This window comes from Geotrypetes seraphini, chromosome 4 (assembly GCF_902459505.1).
Source record: "Geotrypetes seraphini chromosome 4, aGeoSer1.1, whole genome shotgun sequence".
In the NCBI taxonomy this organism is placed as follows: Eukaryota; Metazoa; Chordata; class Amphibia; order Gymnophiona; family Dermophiidae; genus Geotrypetes; species Geotrypetes seraphini.
The window spans coordinates 276,440,327-276,464,198 of record NC_047087.1 but is presented as its reverse complement, the minus strand read 5'-3'; the positions used below and the strand labels follow the sequence as shown (position 1 = coordinate 276,464,198).

At 42.6% G+C, this 23,872-nt stretch overlaps 1 protein-coding gene across 2 annotated transcripts in view; it reads left to right on the top strand.

The window, feature by feature from the left end:
* The window catches only part of DOCK1 (dedicator of cytokinesis 1), a 926,077-nt gene that overhangs the window by 111,609 nt on the left and 790,596 nt on the right, over positions 1–23,872 (top strand). For both annotated transcript variants that reach the window (XM_033940914.1, XM_033940915.1), the window contains exons 4-6: positions 16,696–16,751; positions 19,427–19,523; positions 23,283–23,431. In XM_033940914.1, coding sequence (XP_033796805.1) covers positions 16,696–16,751; positions 19,427–19,523; positions 23,283–23,431 — 302 coding nt within the window. The remainder of the gene's footprint in view (positions 1–16,695; positions 16,752–19,426; positions 19,524–23,282; positions 23,432–23,872) is intronic.

The window sequence follows — 23,872 nt, the reverse complement described above, 5'->3', positions numbered from 1 at the left end:
TGCCATCCTACAGGTGCAACTTAAAGAGCATTTGCAACAGCTCCTTCCTGCTCTATTGGCACCGAACCTTCCAGTCCCGGTCCAGTCTGAGCTACCGGTACCGACAGTGGAGCAGCCTCTATTGTCCGCGTCCACTTTGTCGGTACCGGTACATTCTGCTTCCTCGGTCTCCATGCCAGTTCTGGCACCGGAACCGAGAGCTCTGCATCAGGCTGTCCAAACTTCGGCTCCGATACAGCCTTTAACATCTCCCGGTACCGCTTCTTTGAGGTCGGGTAAGTTGGTACACAAAACCCGGCACCTTGAACCCTCCACACCGGAGTCTCGGGATCGCAGTTCCCAAATTAGGGACCCTGATCTGTGGGGTGACTCCGAAGAACCTCTTCTCTCTGAGGGTGAGTGTTCGTTTGGTGAAGAGGATCCATCTGTCGCAGATCCCTCCTCTAAGCCGGATTCTACTTCTTTCACCTCTTTCTTAAAAGAGATGTGTGAATCTCTTTCTATTCCCTTGGAGGCTGAGTCCAAAAAATCCAAAGCGTTCCTTGATGCACTGGACTTTGACCAGCCTCCAAGGGAATTTCTCAAACTGCCCCTCCACGATATCTTGAGAGAGACTTTTTATAAAAATCTGGAGACACCTCTGACTATCCCAGGAGCTCCTCGCAAATTGGACTCCTTGTATAAAGTCATCCCCATTCCTGGCTTCGACAAGCCTCAACTTCCACATGAGTCTCTTTTAGTGGAATCCACACTTAAGAAGTCTGCAGGAGCTAGTGTATACGCTTCAGTCCCTCTTGGCAAAGAAGGAAAGGCCATGGATAAATTTGACAAAAGATTATATCAAAATGCTATGTTGGCTAATAGATCAGGAAATTATGCTTTTCATTTTTCTTTTTACCTAAAGCACCTTATTCAAGATCTCTCTGCTTTTGAGAAGTACCTCCCTGACCGCAAGAGATCTGCTTTTCGCCAATGTTCTTCCTCTCTTCTCCAGCTTCGGAAGTTCCTGGTCCGTTCAATTTATGATACATTCGAATTGACCTCCAGAGCCACGGCCATGTCTGTTGCCATGCGTCGTCTGGCATGGCTCAGAGTATCAGAGCTTGATGTGAACCATCAGGATCGCCTGGCTAATGCTCCACCTATTGTGGATACACTAAAATATTTAGGGGTGCTAATTGACTGTCGGCGTTCATTTACTGACCAGGAAGCTTTATGATAGCCTCCTGGCAACACATGCTGCAAAACTCGAACCTTCCATCACCAGATTGTTAACCACAACATCAGACCTCAAGACATTCCGTAAAGAAATCAAAACACTGCTGTTCAAAAAGCATATACAATCTACCTAACCTCCCTCACCCCATCCCCCAAGAAACCAAAACACTGCCGTCCAAAACATCTTCCGATGTTATTAAGTCTTTACTATCATTCTGTTATTAAGTCTCTATCCTCAAACTGTATTCTCTATTGTCATGTACCATCCTGGAAATGTCCAGTTCTCTTCTTATGTAATCCGCTTTGAACCGCAAGGTACAAGCGGAATAAAAATCACTAATGTAATGTAATACTATGTTGGTAAGAAGGGGCTATACTGCACTTCGTAAACTATACAATCCAGAGAATATGTTTGTTAGTGTTACTTTGATACATGCATTGTATATGTCACAGTTTGATTATGATAGCTTTATATGGCAAGTGCAGCGAAGTCCTCTCACAAAAATAATCAAAAAATGTATTATCGTGGCCACTTTAAACCCAGCATGCACCCAACATATGCAACATGTTCTCGTTTGTAAACCTAAGCTGTATGTGAGGGAGGTTTTTTTTGGCCTGTGATAGTAATTAGAGAATGACACGGTGACAAAATTCATCACCGTTCCCGTCCCCGCGGATAACCGCGGGAAATAATCCCATGTCATTTTCTAATATCTGTTTCAACCTCAGTCCTTCTACACCAGCATTCTTCAAAGCAAAGCTTGAGGGTCAGTGGTTGTGGCCATTCTTATGTGAGCCAAGGATAATGAAGCCATTGTGACATCACTGATGTGATTGGCTCTTAGGCACTGGTGGAATGAGGCATTGTGACATCACAATATCTGCTCTGGATACCAGAGACTGTCATTCTTTAGTGTCTATCTCAACCTCGGTCCTTCTACACCAGCATTCTTCAAAGCAAAGCTTGCGGGTCAGTGGTTGTGCACAATTATACTCTGATTCTTCCCTCTCTCCTTAAAGAATGACATGAAGATGGTTTCCCGCGGTTATCCACGGGGACGGGAACGGTGATGAATTTTGTCACCGTGTCATTCTCTAATAGTAATCATAGTAGTTTAAATTGTGCCTTTTGGTCTATGCACTGCTACTTCAATTTGAAGCTTTATTTTTCTCCCTCGTATGTTGGCTGCATGCAGGGTTTAAAGTGCCCCTCAGGGGCCACAATAATATAACATTTTTTGATCATTTTTGTGTGAAGATACTGTTTGTTGTTGTCCCAATTTATCTGTTAGCAACAAGTATAGTGAAGTCCAATTTTAAAAAGTTGCAGTTGTTGCAGAATACCACAATTTTGTCTTTTGGCTCATAAGCATTGCTTTGACCATGAGATGTTTCTTTATTATCATTTCTATTGGTTGCCAGTTCAATTTTTCAATTTTGTTTGATTCTGGTTTTAACTTGCAAGGCTTAGTTTAAGAGGACGCCCCCAACTCTGTCTCAATTGGTTAGTCCCTATATTCTCAGCTAGTGGTGCTCTCAGTAGCCTACTTAGGAGTCTGTAAGAGTGGGTGCTTTTTTTCATCCAGCACCCTTATCTATCTGTCACTTAGCTTATAGTGGATTCTCAAATTTCATCTATGCCACCTCTCCCGACATGCATGTTTCAAAAGAAACTTTCTTCGGGGTTGTGGGGAACTGAAAAAACAAAACACACTTCATTCACTCAACATCTCTTACTGTCAAAGTTTCAAAACAGAGTAGTGAAAAAGTTCAAAACAGAGTAGCATAGATAAAATTTGAGAATCCACTATAAGCTAAGTGGTTTACACTAATTTTATGGATAAAGTAAGAAAATAAGTTAAAAAATAAAAGAAAAAAATTGAAGCTAATAAACTATGAAATAAAAAGTTTCAATAAATGCTTGGACTGATGAAGACTTTAGCAGCCAGTAGCATGAAATGCCTGGCTGCACTCTGAAGGTCCATATAAAAATGTCTTACATATGTGGCCGCTATATACTAAGCGGTGAACATATAGCTCTATATAAAGTGTGATAAGGTTTCAGTTTCATTAATAAGTACTTTTCATGTTTATATGTCACAAGACATTTGCAGAGGAACTTCAGAAAAACAACATCCCTATAGCTAGTACCTGAGATTTAAGGGCAAGAAAATTACTTCCTCTTCATCTGAGTTGCTTGCTCAATAATCAGGAATACACTGTAGTTGTAAACCACAAAGGGGAAGTTCTTTACTATAGAAACACATTTTCAAAATAAAAAAAGTTTATCTTTCTCAGAGGCAAATGAGAAAAGCAGAGTAGCCTGATTTAATCAAATCCCAAGACTCTCTCTAAGAAATGTCTTCAAAGGAAAAGTCATTTGTTTTCTTAGGCCGGGGTGTCAAAGTCCCTCCTCGAGGGCTGCAATCCAGTTGGGTTTTCAGGATTCCCCCCAATGAATATGCATGAGATCTATTTGCATGCACTGCTTGCATTGTATGCTAATAGATCTCACGCATATTCATTGGGGAAATCCTGAAAACCCGATTGGATTGCGGCCCTCAAGGAGGGACTTTTGTCACCCCTGTCTTAGAGGTACAGCAACTTAAGTTTCTAAAGCAGTGTATCACAAACTGTGTGCTGTGGCGAGATTCTGGGTGCTGCGGCGAGAGGTATGCCCTGGTTTCGGCACCTCTCCTCCTCCAGGAGCCCTCCCCCCCCCACTGGTGTAGTAATAGTAGGCTCCGGGCCCTGTCTGGAGAGCCTCCGTGCATGTACGGATGTCGACGTGATGATATCGCGCATGTGTGCAACATTCCATCGACATCCACGCATTTCTGGATGCCCTTCCATCCGTAGCCCCAGTTTAGCGTGCCACGGCTTCAAAAGGTTTGCGGGACACTGTTTTAAAGGAATCAGTCTTAGAAAAGTGTAACAAATTGCTATTAGCTATACCAGGGGTTCCACCTTTCCAGATTAATAGGTCAATGTGGAGGTAATTATTTAAGTGGGTAGAATTTCTTTTTAATCAGAAGATTTTTGATGCGATTATTTTCACAAAAGCAAAAAAAAAAACTACCAACCAACGGAAGTAAATACCTTATTCTTAGCAAGAATTGCTGCTTGAAGCCAAAAGTGTATGTGCTTGTGATCTGAGGTTTAATGTGTAAGATAAAATCATCAACAATATGTCAAATTTTAATATTTTGTTTGAGATGCAGCATTTCAGAAATTACAACAGTTTGGCGTTCAAGAAGATCTTGCAGCAATTCAATCAGGGTTCAGAACTGGTTTTAGTACTGAGCTTGCTTTGTTCTAGTGGCTAAAGGCAACTCATTGCTAAGCTGAAGTCAGAATGCTATATTAATACAATTTGATCTCTTTAGTGCCTTTGACCTTGTTGATCATAATTTACTTTTATCAAGTACTAAACTGGATCAAGATTTAAACTGGATAAGTGTTTGTTTGTTTTTTGTATCATCAATATATATGGCTAAAATGAATGGTCTATCTAGTAGTTGGGAAACAGGTTGTGGGGTACCACAGGTTTTGCCCCTTTTCCTGATATTTAATGATATGATGCAATCCCTGGGTGGAACATTGGAAGTGTATAATATGTTTATTAATGTCATCTGCATAAATATAACTATTCTGTTACCTATGGCAATGCAGATACAGCATTGTTGTGCAAAGCAGATATAATGAATCAAAACTTATATTGCAACGTTGTAATCACAAAAACATCTTGTGTTCGATAATGGTAACATGCTTGCTACATTGTGGCATACAAATAAAATTCAAGCATATATGGCATATGCTAAAAGGCCTTGGTGACAAGCAAGAACAAGAGAGGATAAAAAAATTAAGGAGACTAAGTTGAGGGAATAATGCACAATATGTGCCTCTTTGGATGGGTTATAGCAAAAAATCAGGCATTATTTTGCTGTAACATGTTAATTAGTGTGGGCTGCATAAAAATGAGGCGCAAAGCTTGCAGATGCATGCAAAATACCTAATTATACAAATTAAATAATGCAACTTGTGTTTAACGTCTTCACAGGCTGCTTTATTCCTCGAGAAATAACACCATCTAAAAGCTGATGCTGTTTTTCCTGCCTGGGAACATTAGGCTGCTGATACATAGCTTGATAATCTCAAGGAACCTTTCTGAAAGGGGCTAGTACCTAGTTGAATCTTACTGTCTTTCAACCCTGCTAGAAGGCTCATTTCTAGACTCCCAGTCCAGACCCCTCTCTTCCATGGAACATCTTCACCCCTAAGAAGTCCCCTCACAACCCCCACTGAAAAAGGTCCTTTTCAAACCCCTCCCCCCATAGGCCTCTCTGGGCCTACCTCAAAAACTACTTTTTTAACATAAAAACAAGAATTGCCGCTACTGGGTCAGACCAGTGGTCCATCGTGCCCACCAGTCCACTCACGCAGCGGCCCCTAGGTCAAAGACCAGTGCCCTAATTGAGTCTAGCCTTACCTGCGTACGTTCTGGTTAAGCAGGAACTTGTCCAACTTTGTCTTGAATCCCTGAAGGGTGTTTTCCCCTATAACAGCCTCCGGAAGAGCTTTCCAGATTTCTACCACTCTCTGGGTGAAGAAGAACTTCCTTACATTTGTATGGAATCTGTCCCCTTTTAACTTTAGAGAGTTCCCTCTCATTCTCTCTACCTTGGAGAGGGTAAACAACCTGTCTTTATCTACTAAGTCTATTCCCTTCATTATCTTGAATGTTTCGATCATGTCCCCTCTCAGTCTCCTCTTTTCAAGGGAGAAGAGGCCCAGTTGCATCTATGATCTGAGCTGAGGTAGTTATCGACTGAAATCCCCCTTTTTTATTTGAAAAATAATGCAATTAAAAAATCTGAATTTATACAGTTATTTACAGAACAATTCGTTAATTTATTATATATCTTAATTCATAATAAATACTGAAATTTTTAAATTATGTAGTGTGAGGAAATGTATAGTTTTGCCTAGTGGGAGCTTCTGTTCACTAGTCTATATGGGTGTTTCCATATGGTCGTGTTATCGTGGGGGGTTGGAGGGGGGCAGGGGGGTTGTTGTAAGGGGTTTGGATGTGTAATGGCCTAAAGATGCTTTTGAGTCATTTTTGGATATGTATTGGCCTAAATGTGCTTTGATTCATTTTCTATGGTCTCAGTTAAATTTTTTCAATGAATTTAAAATTGTTTTCCTTAAATGTCAACAAGCTCAATAATCCCATAAAGAGGAAAAAAAAACTCTTAATTTTTTTTAAACAACAGGAAGCAGACATATTTTTACAGGAGACTCGCTTATCTGCTATCGAGTTTGCGAAGATGTAGGGGGGTGGGTCAAGCATAGTATTTTTGCTCCTGCTGTTGGAAAGAAGACTGGGATGGCTATCCTAGCACATAAAAAATGTCCAGTTACAGTTGGTGCAATTAACGCAGACCCTTTGGGAAGATGGATTCAAGTGGACATGAGCTCTAGAAAAGATATTCTGAAGCTTTTCAATGTCTATGCCCCTAATTCAAATCAAGCTGAATTTTTCAAAACTCTTCAACAGTTGATTCTGCCACTGGCTACTTCTAGTTTAATAGTAGCAGGGTACTTTAATGCTGTCATGGATCCATTGTTAGATAAACAACCGAGTCAGTTGATGAAATCAATGGAGTTGGATAATTTAGTACAATCTTGTGGCTTAAAGGATATTTGGTGGATTCTTCATTTTAATGCTCGAGAATTTTCATTTTGCTCCCTCATACATAAATCATTTTCAAGAATAGATTATATTTTTATTTCAGATTCATTAATTCGACAGGTGACAAAAGCCAGCATAGATCCAATTATTTTACCAGATCATGCTTGCAGATTCAAATTTTATTGAAGAATTTCATTTGAAAATGAATGAATATTTTCAACTTAATACCTGAGAGGAAATCTCTTTGGAAACATTCTGGGATGCTTTCAAAGGCACTATGCGAGGGCAAATTCTTTCATATTCAGCACGCATTAGGAAACAACTTAAAATGGAATTTTCTGATTTGGAACAAAATATAAAGGATTTGGAGTCACAATTGGCCTCGAGATGGGAACAAACTACTTTACAAGCCCTTTTGAAAGCTAAATATAAGAACAATGAGATTTCCTCACAACTGGCTAGAAAAGATTTGTTTTCCCAACAAGCTCTGTATTATGGAAACTCAAATAAAGTGGGAAGATTATTGGCTAATTGTCTAAAAGCAAAAAAAGAAAAGTAAAGATTGTTGCTATTACAGATGAGAAGGGGGAAACTCATTCTCAAATCGGAAATATTTTAAAACAATTTGATATATTATAAAGCTTTATATTCTTCTAAGCTTTATTCAAATAAAGAACTTGAAGGTTTAGAGTTTTAAAAGTTAATTAAGGGACCAAAAATTCCCGAGCTTATAAGTGGAACTCTTGAGGCGCCTATATTAATGAAAGAACTTCAAACAGCGTTGAAGTCCCTTAGAGTTGGATGGTGGTGCTGGTGATGGTTTCACTGTAGAGTTTTGTAAATCATTCCAAATTACCCTATTACCTCATCTTTTAAATTTATATCAGACTCAACTAACTAAAGGTTGTATTACAGGTACTATGGCAGAATCTTTAACTATTGTTTTGTCAAAACCAAATAAAGATCCTACATTGCTTTCAAATTACAGGCCTATTTCTTTGATTATTGTAGATGGAAAACTTCTGGCTGTTATTGGCTTTACACTTGGCCAAGGCTCTCCCTTATATTATCGGTAGGCACCAAACGGGGTTCATTACTCAAAGACATTCATCAAACAACACCAGACTGGCTTTTCATATGTTCAATTTAACAAAAGTCATGGAAGATCCGGCCTTCTCTGTATCTTTGGATACAGAGAAGGCCTTTGATTGTGTGGAATGGACCTTTATGTATCAAGCAATGGATTGGTTTGGTATTGGATCCGGATTCATACAAATGATTCAAACCTTGTATACCGTATTTTCGCGGATATAACGCGCGCGTTATACGCGTTTTTACCTACCGCGCATACCCCTCGTGCGTTATATGCCTGAGCGCGGTATACAAAAGTTTTTAAACATAGTTCCCACCCCGCCCGACGCCCGATTCACCCCCCCAGCAGGACCGCTCGCACCCCCACCCCGAACGACCGCTCGCACGCGCTCCCACTCGCACCCGCATCCACGATCGGAGCAAGAGGGAGCCCAAGCCCTCTTGCCCGGCCGACTCCCCGACGTCCGATACATCCCCCCCCCGGCAGGACCACTCGCACCCCCACCGAAGGACCGCCGACTTCCCGACAATATCGGGCCAGAAGGGAGCCCAAACCCTCCTGGCCACGGCGACCCCCTAACCCCACCCCGCACTACATTACGGGCAGGAGGGATCCCAGGCCCTCCTGCCCTCGACGCAAACCCCCCTCCCCCAACGACCGCCCCCCCAAGAACCTCCGACCGCCCCCCCCAGCCGACCCGCGACCCCCCTGGCCGACCCCCACGACCCCCCCACCCCCCTTCCCCGTACCTTTGGTAGTTGGCCGGACAGACGGGAGCCAAACCCGCCTGTCCGGCAGGCAGCCAACGAAGGAATGAGGCCGGATTGGCCCATCCGTCCTAAAGCTCCGCCTACTGGTGGGGCCTAAGGCGCGTGGGCCAATCAGAATAGGCCCTGGAGCCTTAGGTCCCACCTGGGGGCGCGGCCTGAGACACATGGTCGGGTTGGGCCCATGTGCCTCAGGCCGCGCCCCCAGGTGGGACCTAAGGCTCCAGGGCCTATTCTGATTGGCCCACGCGCCTTAGGCCCCACCAGTAGGCGGAGCTTTAGGACGGATGGGCCAATCCGGCCTCATTCCTTCGTTGGCTGCCTGCCGGACAGGCGGGTTTGGCTTCCGTCTGTCCGGCCAACTAGCAAAGGTACGGGGAAGGGGGGTGGGGGTGTGGTGGGGGTCGGCCAGGGGGGTCGCGGGTTGGCTGGGGGGGCGGTCGGAGGTTCTTGGGGAGGGCGGTCGTTGGGGGGGGAGGGGGGTTTGCGTCGAGGGCAGGAGGGCCTGGGATCCCTCCTGCCCGTAATGTAGTGCGGGGTGGGGTTAGGGGGTCGCCGTGGCCAGGAGGGTTTGGGCTCCCTCCTGGCCCGATATTGTTGGGGAGTCGGCGGTCCTTCGGGGTGAGGGTGCGAGTGGTCCTGCCGGGGGGGGGGGATGTATCGGACGTCGGGGGGGCATCAGGCTTTCAGGATGGGGACAGACCTTCAAGGGGGGACAGGACTTCAAGGGGGGACAGTGCACGGAAAGTCAGGGGGGTGAACGGAGAGTCGGAACAGCGCACGGAAAGTCAGGGCAGTGCACGGAAAGTCAGGGGGGGTGAACGGAGAGTCGGGACAGCGCACGGAAAGTCAGGGCAGTGCACGGAAGTCAGGGGGGGTGAACGGAGAGTCGGGACAGCGCACGGAAAGTCAGGGCAGTGCACGGAAGTCAGGGGGGTGAACGGAGAGTCGGGACAGCGCACGGAAAGTCAGGGCAGTGCACGGAAGTCAGGGGGGGTGAACGGAGAGTCGGGACAGCGCACGGAAAGTCAGGGCGGGCGAAAGGAGCGTCGGGCATCATGCGCGGTATACCCGTGAGCGCGGTATACAAAAGTTTTTGTACATATCGTGATTTCTGCGCGCTATACCCGTGTGCGCGTTTTACACGGGTGCGCGTTATATCCGTGAAAATACGGTAGTTCCCCTTCTTCTAGATTATATATTAATAATACTTTCTCAGAATGTTTTCGTCTGGAGAGGGGTGTTAGACAAGGTTGTCCATTATCTCCTTTGCTTTTTGATATTATTTTGGAACCCTTGTTATTGGCTATTCAACAGGCAAGGGAGATTCAAAGTATTCCTTATGCAGGTCGGGAATATAAAGTCTCTGCTTATGCAGATGATATTTTGCTTCATTTGAGGAATCCTGAAACTACCATTCCACATTTACTAGATTTGATTGACAGATTTGGGAAATTTTCAGGATATAAAATAATTTGTAGTAAATCGGAGCTTCTTCCGCTAAATGTACACTGTCCAAAAGGATTATTTGACACATTCCCTTTTCTTTGGAAAGAAGAGGGTATAAAATATTTAGGTATTTGGATTCAAAAGACATTGGAAGACACAATGAAAGTAAATGAAAAATCTTTATTGTTGAAGGGCACAGAAATGTATGAGTAATGGAACCCCTTACATCTTTCTTGGTGGTGGAGAGTCCAAACTGTTAAGATGATGATTTTGCCTGCAGTTTGCTACCAAATGGGTATGTTGCCAGTTTATTTTCAGGGGTCCTTTTATAAGAAATTGAATAATATTCTCACTAAATTTATTTGGCTGGGTAAAAATGCTCGTATTGCTTTAGTTTCTTTACAAAAACCAATTGCGGTGGGTGGGGTAAATTTCCCAAACTTTTATAGGTACCATCAGGCCTATATTCTGCATCAAGGTATGTATTGGATCCTTCCTGAGCTCATGAAACATCTCCCTGATTGGTTGTACCTAGAGTGGCAACTAATGTCCCCATTACGGTTGTTTCATGTATTGAGTATCAAGTTGCCCAGTTATTTAAGGACAATAGTATTTTATTTGACACTTGGAAAACCTTGAAATTTATTAACAACTTAACAGATATTCTAGTAGAGAAATCCACTTATCAGTCCTTATGGTTAAACTTCAAAATTCAAATTGGCGAGTCTAGGATCTTCTGGAAGCATTGGATGCAGGCAGGTATATGTATACTGGATGATGTTTTACCAGATGGGAAAATGCTTGATTTTTCACGACTGCACCAATCATTTGGTATTGCAAAGTCTCAAATTTATAAGTGGTTGCAGTTGAAGCAGGCCATTCAGAAAGGCCTGATTGGCGAAATCTAAAAAATCATTATAGCTTGCAGGTCCTGTGCTTTCAGACAGATTTTCTAGGGCATCATGCCTCTTAGTGGTATAAATTAATATCTGGTTATATGAATAAGAAACCAAAAGCTAATCTTAGAGACATTTGGAGCATTGAGATAAAGCTGCAGATTCTGTGTCTCAATGGCCACAAGTTTGGATTTGGAAGATGAGACAAACCTGGTTTTTCTTGTTGCATAGAAGTTTTTGGACCCCAGTTCGGTTGCAGAAGTTAGATATTCCCTTCCTCTTTCCATTGTAGTTCCCTTCTTGTTTTTAATTCCTGTAAACCGTGTTGAGCTCCACTTCTGTGGAGATGATGCAGTATATAAACTTAAGGTTCAGTTTAGATTAGTTCTAAGTCAAATTGATGCTGGCACTGTCATCTAGACATAGGGATACTGGATCATCTGTTATTTTATTGTCCTTTGATACTCAACTTTTGGAAATCTATTGGGGACATATTAACTTGATTTTAGAGACTGTGATTCCATTATTTTATGAAATTCTAATTTGTGGGACATTATTATCCCCTGAGCCACCAATAGATAGACATAAAAGCAGACTGTTAGGGATTATAATAATAATAATAACTTTATTCTTCTATACCGCCACAATCTTGCGACTTCTAGGCGGTTTACAATCAAGAGAGCTGGACATTCAGCGAATTACAATATGCAGATAGTCAGAGGAAATACAGAGAGCAGAGACTTCAAGAAAGCAAGAATATAGAAATACAATTTTCTGAGCAAGAATATAAGATATACAGTTTGGTGGGTAATGTCCGAGAGGACCTGTTTGGAATAAGCCGCATGTTTCAGAAAATACAGCAAAAAATTACGATATGATAAAGATAACAGTTTATATGTATCACAGTACCGTGAAATTCAAGTGGGCTAAGGAGGGGGGAGGGGGTAAGGGTAGGAGGTAGAGGGACCGTTATTGGGGAGAGAGAGAGGAGAGCGGGTCAATTGTTTAGGTATTTCAGGAACAGGTATGTTTTTAGGCGCTTCCTAAATTCCCCGTAGGTAGTGGGTGAAAGCAGTTGATCTAGGTCTTTACCCAATAAGGCTGCTTGGTGAGAGAGAAGGTGTTTGTGGTGTTTTTTCAGTTTGCAACCTCTAACTGGAGGGGAAATGAATTTTGAGTGTGTGTTTCTCTTGCGTTTGTTGTTAGAAAATGAGAAAAGGTCCGTTATGTACTTGGGGGCAAGTCCATATAGTACTTTGAAGCAGAGGCAGGCAAATTTAAACCTTACTCGTGCTTCCGTTGGTAGCCAGTGCAACTGCCGATAGTAAGGTGTCATGTGATCGAATTTCTTCAGCCCGAAGATAAGTCTGACTGCAGCATTTTGCATTATTTGAAGACGTCTCATATTCTTTTGGGAGACTGCTAGATAGGCGATGTTGCAGTAGTCAAGTTGACTCAGCACGAGGGATTGCACTAGGATTCTGAATGCTGACGTATCGAAGGATGATTTAATGGATCTGAGTTTTCAGAGAGTAAGAAAACCCTTTCTGAATAGAGTGTCCACTTGTTCCTTCATAGTTAAGCATTGGTCTAGAGCAGGGGTGCCCACACTTTATGGGCTTGCGAGCTACTTTTATAATGACTAAGTCAAAATGATCTACCAACAATAAAATTAAAAAAAACCACAAAGCACACTGAAAGGCAGAGAAAATGTTAATTATTCATATTCCGGGTTTTTTCAAAGAGGGAACGGCAGATGACTCTATGCAATGTCACCTCAGTAACAAAATACAAAAATAGACAAATACACCCCCTCCCTTTTTACTAAACCACAATAGTAGGTTTTAGCACAGGGAGTTACGCTGAATGCCTCCTGCTGCTCTCAATGCTCATAGGCTCCCTGCGCTAAAAAACGCTATTGCGGTTTAGTAAAAGGGAGCCATAGTGCAAAATATAGACAGCAGATATAAATTCTCAAAACCGACACATTTTGATCACTAAATTGAAAATAAAATCATTTTTCCTACCTTTGCTGTTTGGTGATTTCATGAGTCTCTGGTTGCACTTTCTTCTTCTGACTGTGCATCCAGTCTTTCTTCCTTTCTTTCAGCCTCCTGTATGTTTCCTCTCCTCCAGACCTCATTCTCTCCCCCAACTTTTTCTTTCTGTCTCCCTGTTCCCCCTTCTTTCTGTCTCCCTGTCTGCCCCCTTTCTTTCTTTCTCCGTGCCCTCCCCCAAGCCACTCGGTTTGCCGCCATCGGGGAACAGCCCCCAAGCCACCGCCGTCCCAAGCTTTCCCTGCAGAAGCGTTGCGCTGACCAGCATTCCGCTCCCTGACGTCAATTCTGACGTAGGAGAGGAAGTTCCGGGCCAACAAGGCATTTCTCCTCATTCCATCCAGCCTGAGCCCCATCTCTCCTTGATCCAGCATTTCCCTTCTGTGTCTGTCAGAATTACCATTCCACCTATTTTCCAGCATCACCCTTCTTTGTGTCCATCTCACCTATATCCCTATCTCACCACTTTTTCAGAATCTTCATTTGTCTCTGTTCTTGTCTTTACCCCATGTTCACCATTTGCCCTTTCAATGTCTTTATCTCCCCCCCACACACACTTTTTCAGCATTACTTCTATGTCTCTATTTCACCTCCTCTTCATGTCCCCTCTGTATCTCTATTCTTATTCAGTAGGTCCTGCTTACTCTTTCTCTTCTTTGTGTCACTATCTCCATTTTCAGCTTTCCCCCCTTTTCCTTTGTTAATGCACCCTGTAGCCAGAATCTTTCCACCCTCCCTCCACTCCGGCCCAGCCCATTATGAAATATTTCCTTTTGTTTCCCTCCCCTCTCTCTTTCTCTCTCTCTTCTGCTCCCTCACCCACGAGTCCTGCATCTGGCCCTCTCCCTTCTACCTGCACCTGGCAAAACCCCCCTGCTCCGCGGCTCTCTTAAGCAACTCGTCAGCAGCGGTGATCAAGACAAGCTGCCAACATCGAGGCCTTCCCTCTACGAGTCCCGCCTTTGTGGAAAAAGGAAGTTGAAACAAGCGGGACTCGCAGAGGGTAGGCCCCGACGTCAGAAGCTTGTGTCGATCGCTGCTGCTGAGTTGCCGAAGAGAGCCGCGGAGCAGGGGGTGTGGCAGGAAGCAGGTAGAAGGGAGAGGGCTGCTGGAAGAGGTAGAAGTTCCGGAGTATGACACCGACCGGGCCAGGATGATTTATTTTTCAGGCTGTTGCTGTTGCTGCCGCCGCCACGCCACGCCACCACGCCCCCCCCCCCCCCGAAATGACAAAAACAGCCTAATGCCCGGCTTCGGCGTCTTTGACGTTGGGGAGAGGAAGGCTGATAGGCCCGGTAGATCGGGACGGCAACACGAGTCTATCACAGAGCCCGGGATGGGCTCTGCGATCGACTCACGTTGCCTTCCTGAGCTACTGGTCGATTGCGATCGACGCGTTGGGCACCCCTGGTCTAGAGTAACACCTAATATCTTCATGGTGGGCTGGATAGGGTAGTTGAGTTTATTAATGCATAGTGGGGTTTTATTGTCAAGCGGGTGAGGAGAGGCAACAAAGAATTTTGTTTTTTTTTGGGGTTAAGTTTGAGCTTGAAATCTGTCATCCATTGTTCCATCTCATTTATGGCATTGGATGCCTTGGGTATGGTTTCCGAGATAGAGTTAGCGAATGGGATGATGATCGTAAAGTCATCTGCGTAGCTGAATAATTTTATCCCCAGTTGGGTCAGTCTCACACCTAATGAGGACATGTAGATATTGAAAAGCAGTGGGGAAAGCGGTGACCCTTGTGGCACTCCGGATGAGTTGCTCCAGGTATCGGAGTGATCGTTGTTGAAGCGTACCTGGTAGGAACGGGATGTGAGGAAGCCACGAAACCAGTTCAGTACCTCAGCCCTGATACCAACGGCGTCTAGGCATTGCAGCATTATCCCATGGTCTACTAGATCAAATGCAGAGCTCATGTCGAATTGCATGATCAGGGTGTTGAGGCCCTTGCTAAATAACAGGCGCAAATAGTCTAAGATAGCAGCGATTACTGTCTCCGTACTGAATAGGGGTCTAAAGCCGGATTGAGTTTCATGCAGGAGAGAGAACTGATTAAGATATTCCATCAGTTGGGTGTGAACTAATCCCTCCATGATTTTTACAATGAATGGGATAGATGCTATAGGTCTGTAATTGGTTATTAGTGCTGAGGTCACAAAGACTTGGAAAAACTTTGATCGCTTGAATTTTAGTTTTGGTGGCACTCATTATGCCTTTGTTACAGGATAGAAAAAATGATAAATGATCAAAAGGGAAATACTAAGGTATTTCAACTAACTTTATTAATAATAAATGATTGATTTACTACTAATAACTTTATTCTTCTATACTGCCACAATCTTGCGACTTCTACGTGGTTTACAATCAAGAGTGCTGGACATTCAGCGAAATACAATAAGTAGATATTCAGAGGAATACAGAGATCAGAGACCTCAGGAGGCAATAGTATAGAAATACAATTTGCTGAGCGAAAATGTAATCTGTACATTTTAGTAGGTAATGTCCGACAGGACCTGTTGGGGATAAATAGCAACGTAAAGTTACGATTAAATGAAGATAACAGATTATATTTATAACAGTGCTGTAACTTCAGGTGGAATAGGGAGGGGGGAGGGAGAGCGAGAGCGAGTCAATTGTTTCTTTCCTGCTGTGGGTCGCGGCAGTTCGGGTAGAGGATGATGGCATCGCGGTAGGGGAGATGAGGCATCTCTCCTGCCGCGATGCTTGGGGTGGGTAGGTTGCCGGGCTGCTGAACTGATGGAGCCAGCAGCCATCAGCTCAGTGGCCCCTTTTTCGGCACAGACCTGGTTTGACTTCGTCTAAGTCAAAAAGGTCTAAGTGCCGACTAGGCAACCTGTTAATGTTTTGGTTATACCTGTTGTACGCCCAGGTGTAGGTCGGCCCACCTCCCGCCCACTGCCCGCCCTTTCCCCTCCTCTAAACACACCTCTTTTCTCTCTGTGCGTTTAGTGGCAGAGGAAAGGCTTAAGCTGTTTTTAGATACGTCTAAAAACCAGCTTTGGTTATGGGTACTTGGACGATCAGGCTTTTCGATTGTCCAAGTAGCCATTTAGGACACTTTTTAGACCTTTTTTTTAATTATTATTAACCCCTTAAGGCTTAAGGCATTATTAACGAGCTGTTGTTCACAATTATATGGGGTCGACGACGTTGCTCCCCTCCCCCTCTCATTTTCTATATGAAATATTGTGATAGCAATTTTTCAGCTAGGGACCACAGACCACAGCTCTTTCTAGAACCTGGTGTATGTGCATTGTGGGAACTGAGCCCTGATTTGCTTTCTGTGTGGTGTGTTTACTGTAAGCCTCGTGTATCTGACATATAAAAAAACAGAATCTTTTAAGAAAAACCCTTGATTTACTGTTATATAGCACAACGAATTACATTTAGCAGACACAGTTGAAAACTCTGCCTTTCCTGTGTACAGTTATTTTCCTGTTTGCACTGTATATTGCATTCATTAGTCTTACTCCACAAAATTATTTTTTTAAAGGGCATATTTCCTGCTTCATATATACACCTGAAGGAAGCAACAGTTGAAGGCAAAGGGTAAGTTAAGGTTAAAATTATTTTTCGTAAATAACTATATTTGTTATAATTTTCGGGTTCAACAAATCGTTTAATGGTCCCCATAGACTAATATGATACAGAGTTTTTATTGGAAGTTTTTTAATTGGGCAACGGCCTTTATTTGAACTATAAATTCAGCTTAGTAATAATGAGCCCATTTCTGTTTGGCGTGCTGTCCTCTGGGGAAATAAGGAGGCATCTGATCCACATTTCTGTTTTTAACCAGGAAGCTTCCAGCTTCAACATTTTATTTGTTTGCGGATGGTTCAAAATATTGGTAAAAAAAAAAGAGTTGCGATATTAATCATTTTGCTTGAACCCATCATTACAGCCTTATATGAATTGTATTAGGTCATCTAAAATGGATATTTAAGTTCATTAAAAGGATGGTAAAACTATGAATAGGGAATAGCAAAGGAACTAGCTGTCACTGCAGGAGAAAACGCACAAAAATGTTTTCTTTTTTTGACACTGCTTTGTCTTTACAGTCAGTTAAATATGTAAATTATCAAATTACTAATCATATGATTACTGCATAATGACACCTCTTTGGTTGATTGCAAAATTGCCTTAACATGCTAAAAAACCTACCAGTTGATTTATGCTCAGATGATGCATAATATATTGGGGGGGAAAAAAAAAATCAATAGGTAGTGCAAATTGTGGTAACTTGCAAGAGAACTTTTCCAATGTCAGGAATGATGCTGTTTTGCAGAATAATTCATTTGGATAGAGAAAAATCAAAGCTTTCTATCCGAGTGCAGTTTTCTGTATTAAAAGCATCCTAATACATGTTCGTGCATGTTTATTACCAAGCATTAGGATTTTGCACTTCAGGCCTGATTATATAAATGGTGCCCTGAAAAGTGTGGCACTTAGACGTTGTTCTGTGAAAGTTAGGTGCATTTTATAGACTCATGCCTAGCGGCGCTTTAAGTCAGCTTAGACGTCAATAGGCGTCCTAACCTTAGGCGCACCATATTTTTGCCAGGATTTTCTTGGCCTAAATGAGTGCATCTAAGTTAGGCTATGTTCTCTCGGGGGTTTTGCAGCTGGCATTGTGCTTGTTGCAGGTTTCCAGGTCTCGCCTCGTCTTTGTTAGGTAGAAACCGACATTCCAGCCATCGTGCTGTGGCTTGCTTCAGGGTATGCTCTGAGGTCTGCAGTGTGGCTTGGGAAATGGTGAGTTCACTGACCTGATTGGGAACAGGGCAGTCCACCAATTTTGAATTTTGGCAGGAAAGTCAGTTGGTCAGAAATTTGAGTTTTGTTGTTAAAGTCCATAGAATGGGAAAGTTTCTGGTAGATTTAAAGATGTTCTCCCTGTGGAGCTGGGTTAGATGTTCTCAGGGTTTCCGCAGCTGGCATTGTGCTTGTTGCAGGTTTCCGGGTCTCGCTGCATCTTTGTCAATTTGTTATATTATGTTTAACCATGCTTTGTTAACTGTGTTTTGCCATTTTGTCAGACAATGTTCTGCCATGCCATATTTGCCATCACTTTGTATAAATACGCTTTTATTATGTATGTAAACTTGTAACCCGTTCCGAGCTCTTTTGGGAGGACAGGATATAAAACCCAAATAAATAAATATTTGCACCTACCGTATATACTCAAATATAAGTCAATCCGAGTATAAGATGAGGTACCCCTTTTCCACCCAAAATGGAGGAAAAAAGGTTGACTTGAATATAAGACTTGGTGGGAATGTGTGTTAATATTCATTTGCCCTGCTCCTCCCCCCACCACATTCCTCCCCTGCCAAGCTCTGCAACCAGCCGCCCTCTCTCCCTCTCTGCCAGGCTCTGCACCCTGTACCTCCGCCCTCCCTGCAGTTCAGGTGCATAGAGAGAGTTACAGTAGTCTAGTTGGGAGAGCACAAGCATCTGTGTCAGTATGTCAAAGTGAAGATTACGGAAGAAGGATCTGATTAGTGTTAATTGTCTCAAGCTATAGAAGTTTTTTTTCCCATAGGTTGGATATTTGGAGTTCATAAGAGAGGGAAAAGTCAAGTATAACTCCGAGGATCTTAGAAGTTTTGTCTATATTTAGAGAGGTTTCTGAGGATAGTGTAACAGTTGTAGGAACTGTTTGTGAGGTGGTGGGACTTTGTTTTTTGTTATGTTTAGTTTGAGTTTATTGATTGTACGGTAAGAACCAAAACCAGAAAGAAAGTGGGGAGGTAACTGTACACATCGACCTATGACAGTGTTGAGTTTCAAATCATTTATTTAATACAACACATATGCAAATAAATATCTATCACTTCATATAACATATCCTGTTGTGGGTCCTTTCAGACTCTCTTGTACCTGACACAGTCCATGTTTCAGCTATAACACTGAAGCTTGCATCAGGGTTATAGGTAAACAATCCACTAGATGGCGACGGAACGCTTGCCATCTATGGAAAAAATACTTTGCAATTACAAATCCAATATGTCGCTCAAAGAACAGCGTGATCAGGCCTCTCGCAAACAGCATTAAAAAAATATTTTTTTCCATAGATTCCAAGCATTCCGACGCCATCTAATGGATTGTTTACCTATAACCCTGATGCAGGCTTCAGTGTTATAGCCAAAACACGGCTACCTATGTTGTTTGTAGCATATCAGTTAACTGATTTAATGCATTCTATAAATATTTTGAAATTTCAGGCAAAATGAAACAGTTGTACCAAGTGAAGTTCCTTTGGTGCAGGAAGTTACTACAACGCTTCGGGAATGGTCCTCAATATGGCGACAGTTGTACATCGTAAGTAGATAACATCCTAATGTTTAAGGAGCGTGGTAGTGCACATAGAAACACAGACACGTGACGGTAGATAAAGGCCAAATGATAAAAGATTTCAGTAATTCTCAATAATATGTCTGGGAGTAAGAAGAATGATTTGCTATTTTAGAATGGCGGACTGAGAATCAGAGAAGCCAGTTTTCAAACCCTGAATGTCTTGCACTTCTGCTGCTTTTGACCTTGGGATGTTAACTTCAGGTACTATTAAGATTATAAGCCCTCTTGGGCAGAGGAATCACTACATTACCTGAATTTATATCATGTCTTGAGCTCAGGTTTGTAAAAGGCGCGTAATTAAATTGGATCCATATCAAAATATCTCGCCTGGAGAACAGTGACTGATCTTCTGTACAGAGCACTCATGTCTTACGAGTAGTGGTATGGGTACAACTGACCTCAGACTTTATAGGGTTAAGTTCTGTCCTTTCCATAGAAAGAAATGAGATTTAGCTTCACCCATACAGTTCCAGCTCATAGGCTTTTCCATGCACCCACCTGCCCCTAATCACAACCCCTTGATTCCTGTAAACTAAAAGCCCCTATAATGTCATTTTGGAATGGACTCGGAAGCTTATAGCTATACCATCCTGAGAGTGCCAGATCTCGGAAGCTAAGTAGGGTTGGGCCTGGTTAGTATTTGGACAAGAGAAATAGAATCAGAAAAGAACCTACTGGTTTTGATGGCATAACTGGAAATTCAGAGGGAGAGGTGATGGAGCAGGGAGTGTTCTTTGTCTTTAAAAAAAAAAAAAAAATTGTAGTTGCAAAAAATTCTACCTTGCTCAGTCGCTACAGACATGTCTTATGGTGATAGATGTCTTGAACAGAACTTGAATCTAGAAACAGAGACTGGACATGAAGTTACCATTGCCTTTGAAAGAATATTTAATCTAAGCCCTATGTCTAACCCTCCCAAAAAAAAACCCAAACATGAAAGGCTCTAGTTAAAACAAAGAGAACTTTATAATTGTTGTGACTTAGGTAATGAATTTGAAGGGCAGTTGTATAGAGTTTTAAGCAAGACTGTAAAGTCCAAAATGTGGCTATACCTAAAAGAGTTTACTGCAAATGATGAAGACCGGGCACTCTTTTTTTCTGCTACTGTTATTTTGGAATCCACTGAGCCTTCCTATAAAGGCTTTAAATGTGCTTTGAAGACTTGTTTTTACTCAGAGCCACGTGGGAGCACTGGGTGAGATTGAGAATGGCAACACAGCTGTCTTATCATATTTTTTAGATTTTTTGTCCTATCAACTACCAATTTATATTCATTATATACTGCCTTAGTTCCCCCCCTCAAAAGGTGGTTAGTTAACTTCAAATAAACATAACATCTTGTAGATTGATAATCATTGTTATAATCATATTTGTCTTGAATGATATGGGCTAGAACTGCCAATCTAACATCTAAAAACTCTGCAGATCAGGTAAGCCGTCTAAAGCTCTAAAATGAATTTGTAAAGACTTTGGAAAAAAACCCCAAACAAACCACAGATTGTGAGGGACTGTCAAAAAAACTAAAGGGAAATATGAAAATGGTTATGAACGAACAAACTTGAGAAATAATAACCAAACATTTTAAATGTGGGCATAAAACAGTTCTCTGTGTGTATAGATAGAGAGAGAGATATGCATAATCAAGTTTTGTAGATGTACCCAACTATCTTGTCTGATCGCAGCAGAGAAATCCCTATCAGCTGAACTGGTTTTGGGGATTCCCCCTGCCAGGATCAGCTGGAGCCCTATACCCCTGGATTCCCACCCCCCCAGTCACCCGACACCCCTGAGAGTTAAAGGGCTACAACTCATCCTGTCAGAGGGAAACCCCTTCAACTGATCTGGCAGGAATCCCCAAAACTGGCTCAGCTGATGGGAATTTCTCTGTCGCAATCAGCTGATAGCAAGCTCTAAATGTGGTCCCCCCCCCCCCTATCTCTGGGTGGTGGGAAGGGGTCATGACCACTTGGGGAGTAATGGGGGGATGTCATGCCTTAAACCCTCCAGTGGTCATCTTGTCAGTTTGGTCATCTTTGGGGCACTTAGACCTGTTTCACTTTGGTCTAAGTCCTGGTGTGTAAGTTCCACCTAGGATTCCCTGGAAAAGCTTTGATTATTGCTTCAGGATGTCCATATGGAGGCCCGCCCAATGCCCGCCCACAACACACCTCCCAACACACCCCTTTGAGCTCTGGACACACAACAGCTTAGAAGTGCTGCTGAATGCCCAGAAAGTTTGTTTTGATTATCGACACTTGATATTATCGTCACTTGGATGTCCCTGATATTAGGACATCCAAGTGACGACTTTGGTAGGTTTTTGGCTGTTTTAAAGTTTTGATTATGCCCCTCTATTCTATAACAAAAAGCAGGCATATACTTTTTTTTAAAAAAATAGTATACTAGCGCAAATAGCCAAAACCACATATGTGTTAAGGCATGATCACGTACACCAGCTTAGTAACTAATTAACCCCCTCCTTTACAACGCGTAGCGCAGGCTGCAGCGCCAGCAGCAGCGGGAACTGCTCCGATGCTCGTAGGAATTCTAGGAGCGTCGGAGCAGTTACTGTCACTGCTGGCGCTAAAACCCACGCTAGGCGTTAGTATAGGAGGGAGTAAATTGCAGTTAGCTATGAGTGAATTTTGGCAATAAATATACAGTATCTGTAAAATCTTTTAACACACGTTTGTAAGCAAAGCTTTTATGACCAGTATTAGTATTTTGGATTTTGCAAACACCTTTTCAGAATTCGCTCAAGGTGAGTTACATTCAAGTGTTACGTATTTCTCTGTCCCCACAGGGATAATGGAATGTTAAGTGACTTGTCCAAGATCACAAGGAACAGCAGCAGGGTTGAACCCTGGTTTCCCTAGTCAACCTGCCACTGCCGTAGTAATGGAGGGGGGGCACCCATCCTCCTCCTCCTCTTCCTCTCTGCCCCTTCCCTCTTTAATTTTCCCTGCGCAAACAGCATTAGGAACTTACTGCCCACGTCGGTGTCGCCTCTCTCTGATGTCACTATCAGGCCCCACGCCTAGGAAGTGACATCAGAGCGTTAGCTGACACAATGTGGGCAGCAAGCTTGTGATGTTGTTCACGCCTGGAAAATTAAAAAGGTACAGGGGAAGGGAGCGGGGTGCGCAGGGAGGTGTCAGGAAGGAGTGGGGGGGGGGCGGGGGGGGGGCCCCACTGCTCCTGGAGCCACTCACCCTCGCTACGCCACTGCAGCCTGCTAAGTTAACCGCTAAGCTATTCCAACAACTCTTCCACACTTAGGGCATCTGAATACATTACTTCTAAACATATGAATGGCAAATGCAGGTCTCTGAATAATAATAACTTATAACTTAACAATAACTTTATTCTTCTATACCGCCATAGTCGAAAGACTTCTAGGCGGTTCACATTTGAAGAAGGCTGGACAATCAGCGAGATACAGGATGTATGAAGAGAGGGTTACATAAGAATTAAGTAAAGAAACAGTAAAAATAAAACAGCGAAATTACATCGAGGTAGAGAGGGGGAGAATATATCATTTGGAGGCTTCTGTTTAGGAGATTAATTTGAAGCCACTAGGAAAAAATAAGTAAATTGCGCATTAGGCCTATCATGTGGAATTTTAATTAAACCTGACTATCTACATGAAACTTCCAGGAACTGTGGTTCAACTCTCCAAAACTAACTATTTGTTTTCTTTTTTTCTTTCTTTTTTTTAATTAGCAAGATAATAGAGAGATGTTTCATCGTGTACAAATTATGATATATGATCTTGTAGAATGGAGATCACAAATCCTTTCCGGAACACTCCCGCAGGATGAGCTCAATGAACTGAAAAAGAAGATTACTGCCAAAATAGATTATGGAAACAGGTGTGTGTGATATCTAATCCCTCACAAACTAATGGATTATTCAGAACCATTTGGGGTGGGGGGCAATTGTATTCGTATAATTAACTTTTGTGACAATATGTGTGTTTGTGTGTACTGCTCGGCAATTAAAGCATTGTGTCCAGATTTCTTCGGCTGTGGGATTTAATGATTAGTGTAGCAGTAATAACTTTTCTGTGTCATTACAGGTAAAAATAGAAAATATGTAGACCTATAAAGATAGTAAGTCATCCTTTCTTCCAGTTTGTCCTAGTATGTTCCATAAATCACAGTTGCTCTCTGGCTTTCCTTTTCACTTGTTTGCAACCAGGGATCTCCTGGGCTTATCTTAATCACTCTCTGAGCCTCCATCATCTGCTCTGGAAGGTTATTTTGTGCATCCATCACCCTTTCTATGAAGAAAATTTCATAATTTATAAGCTT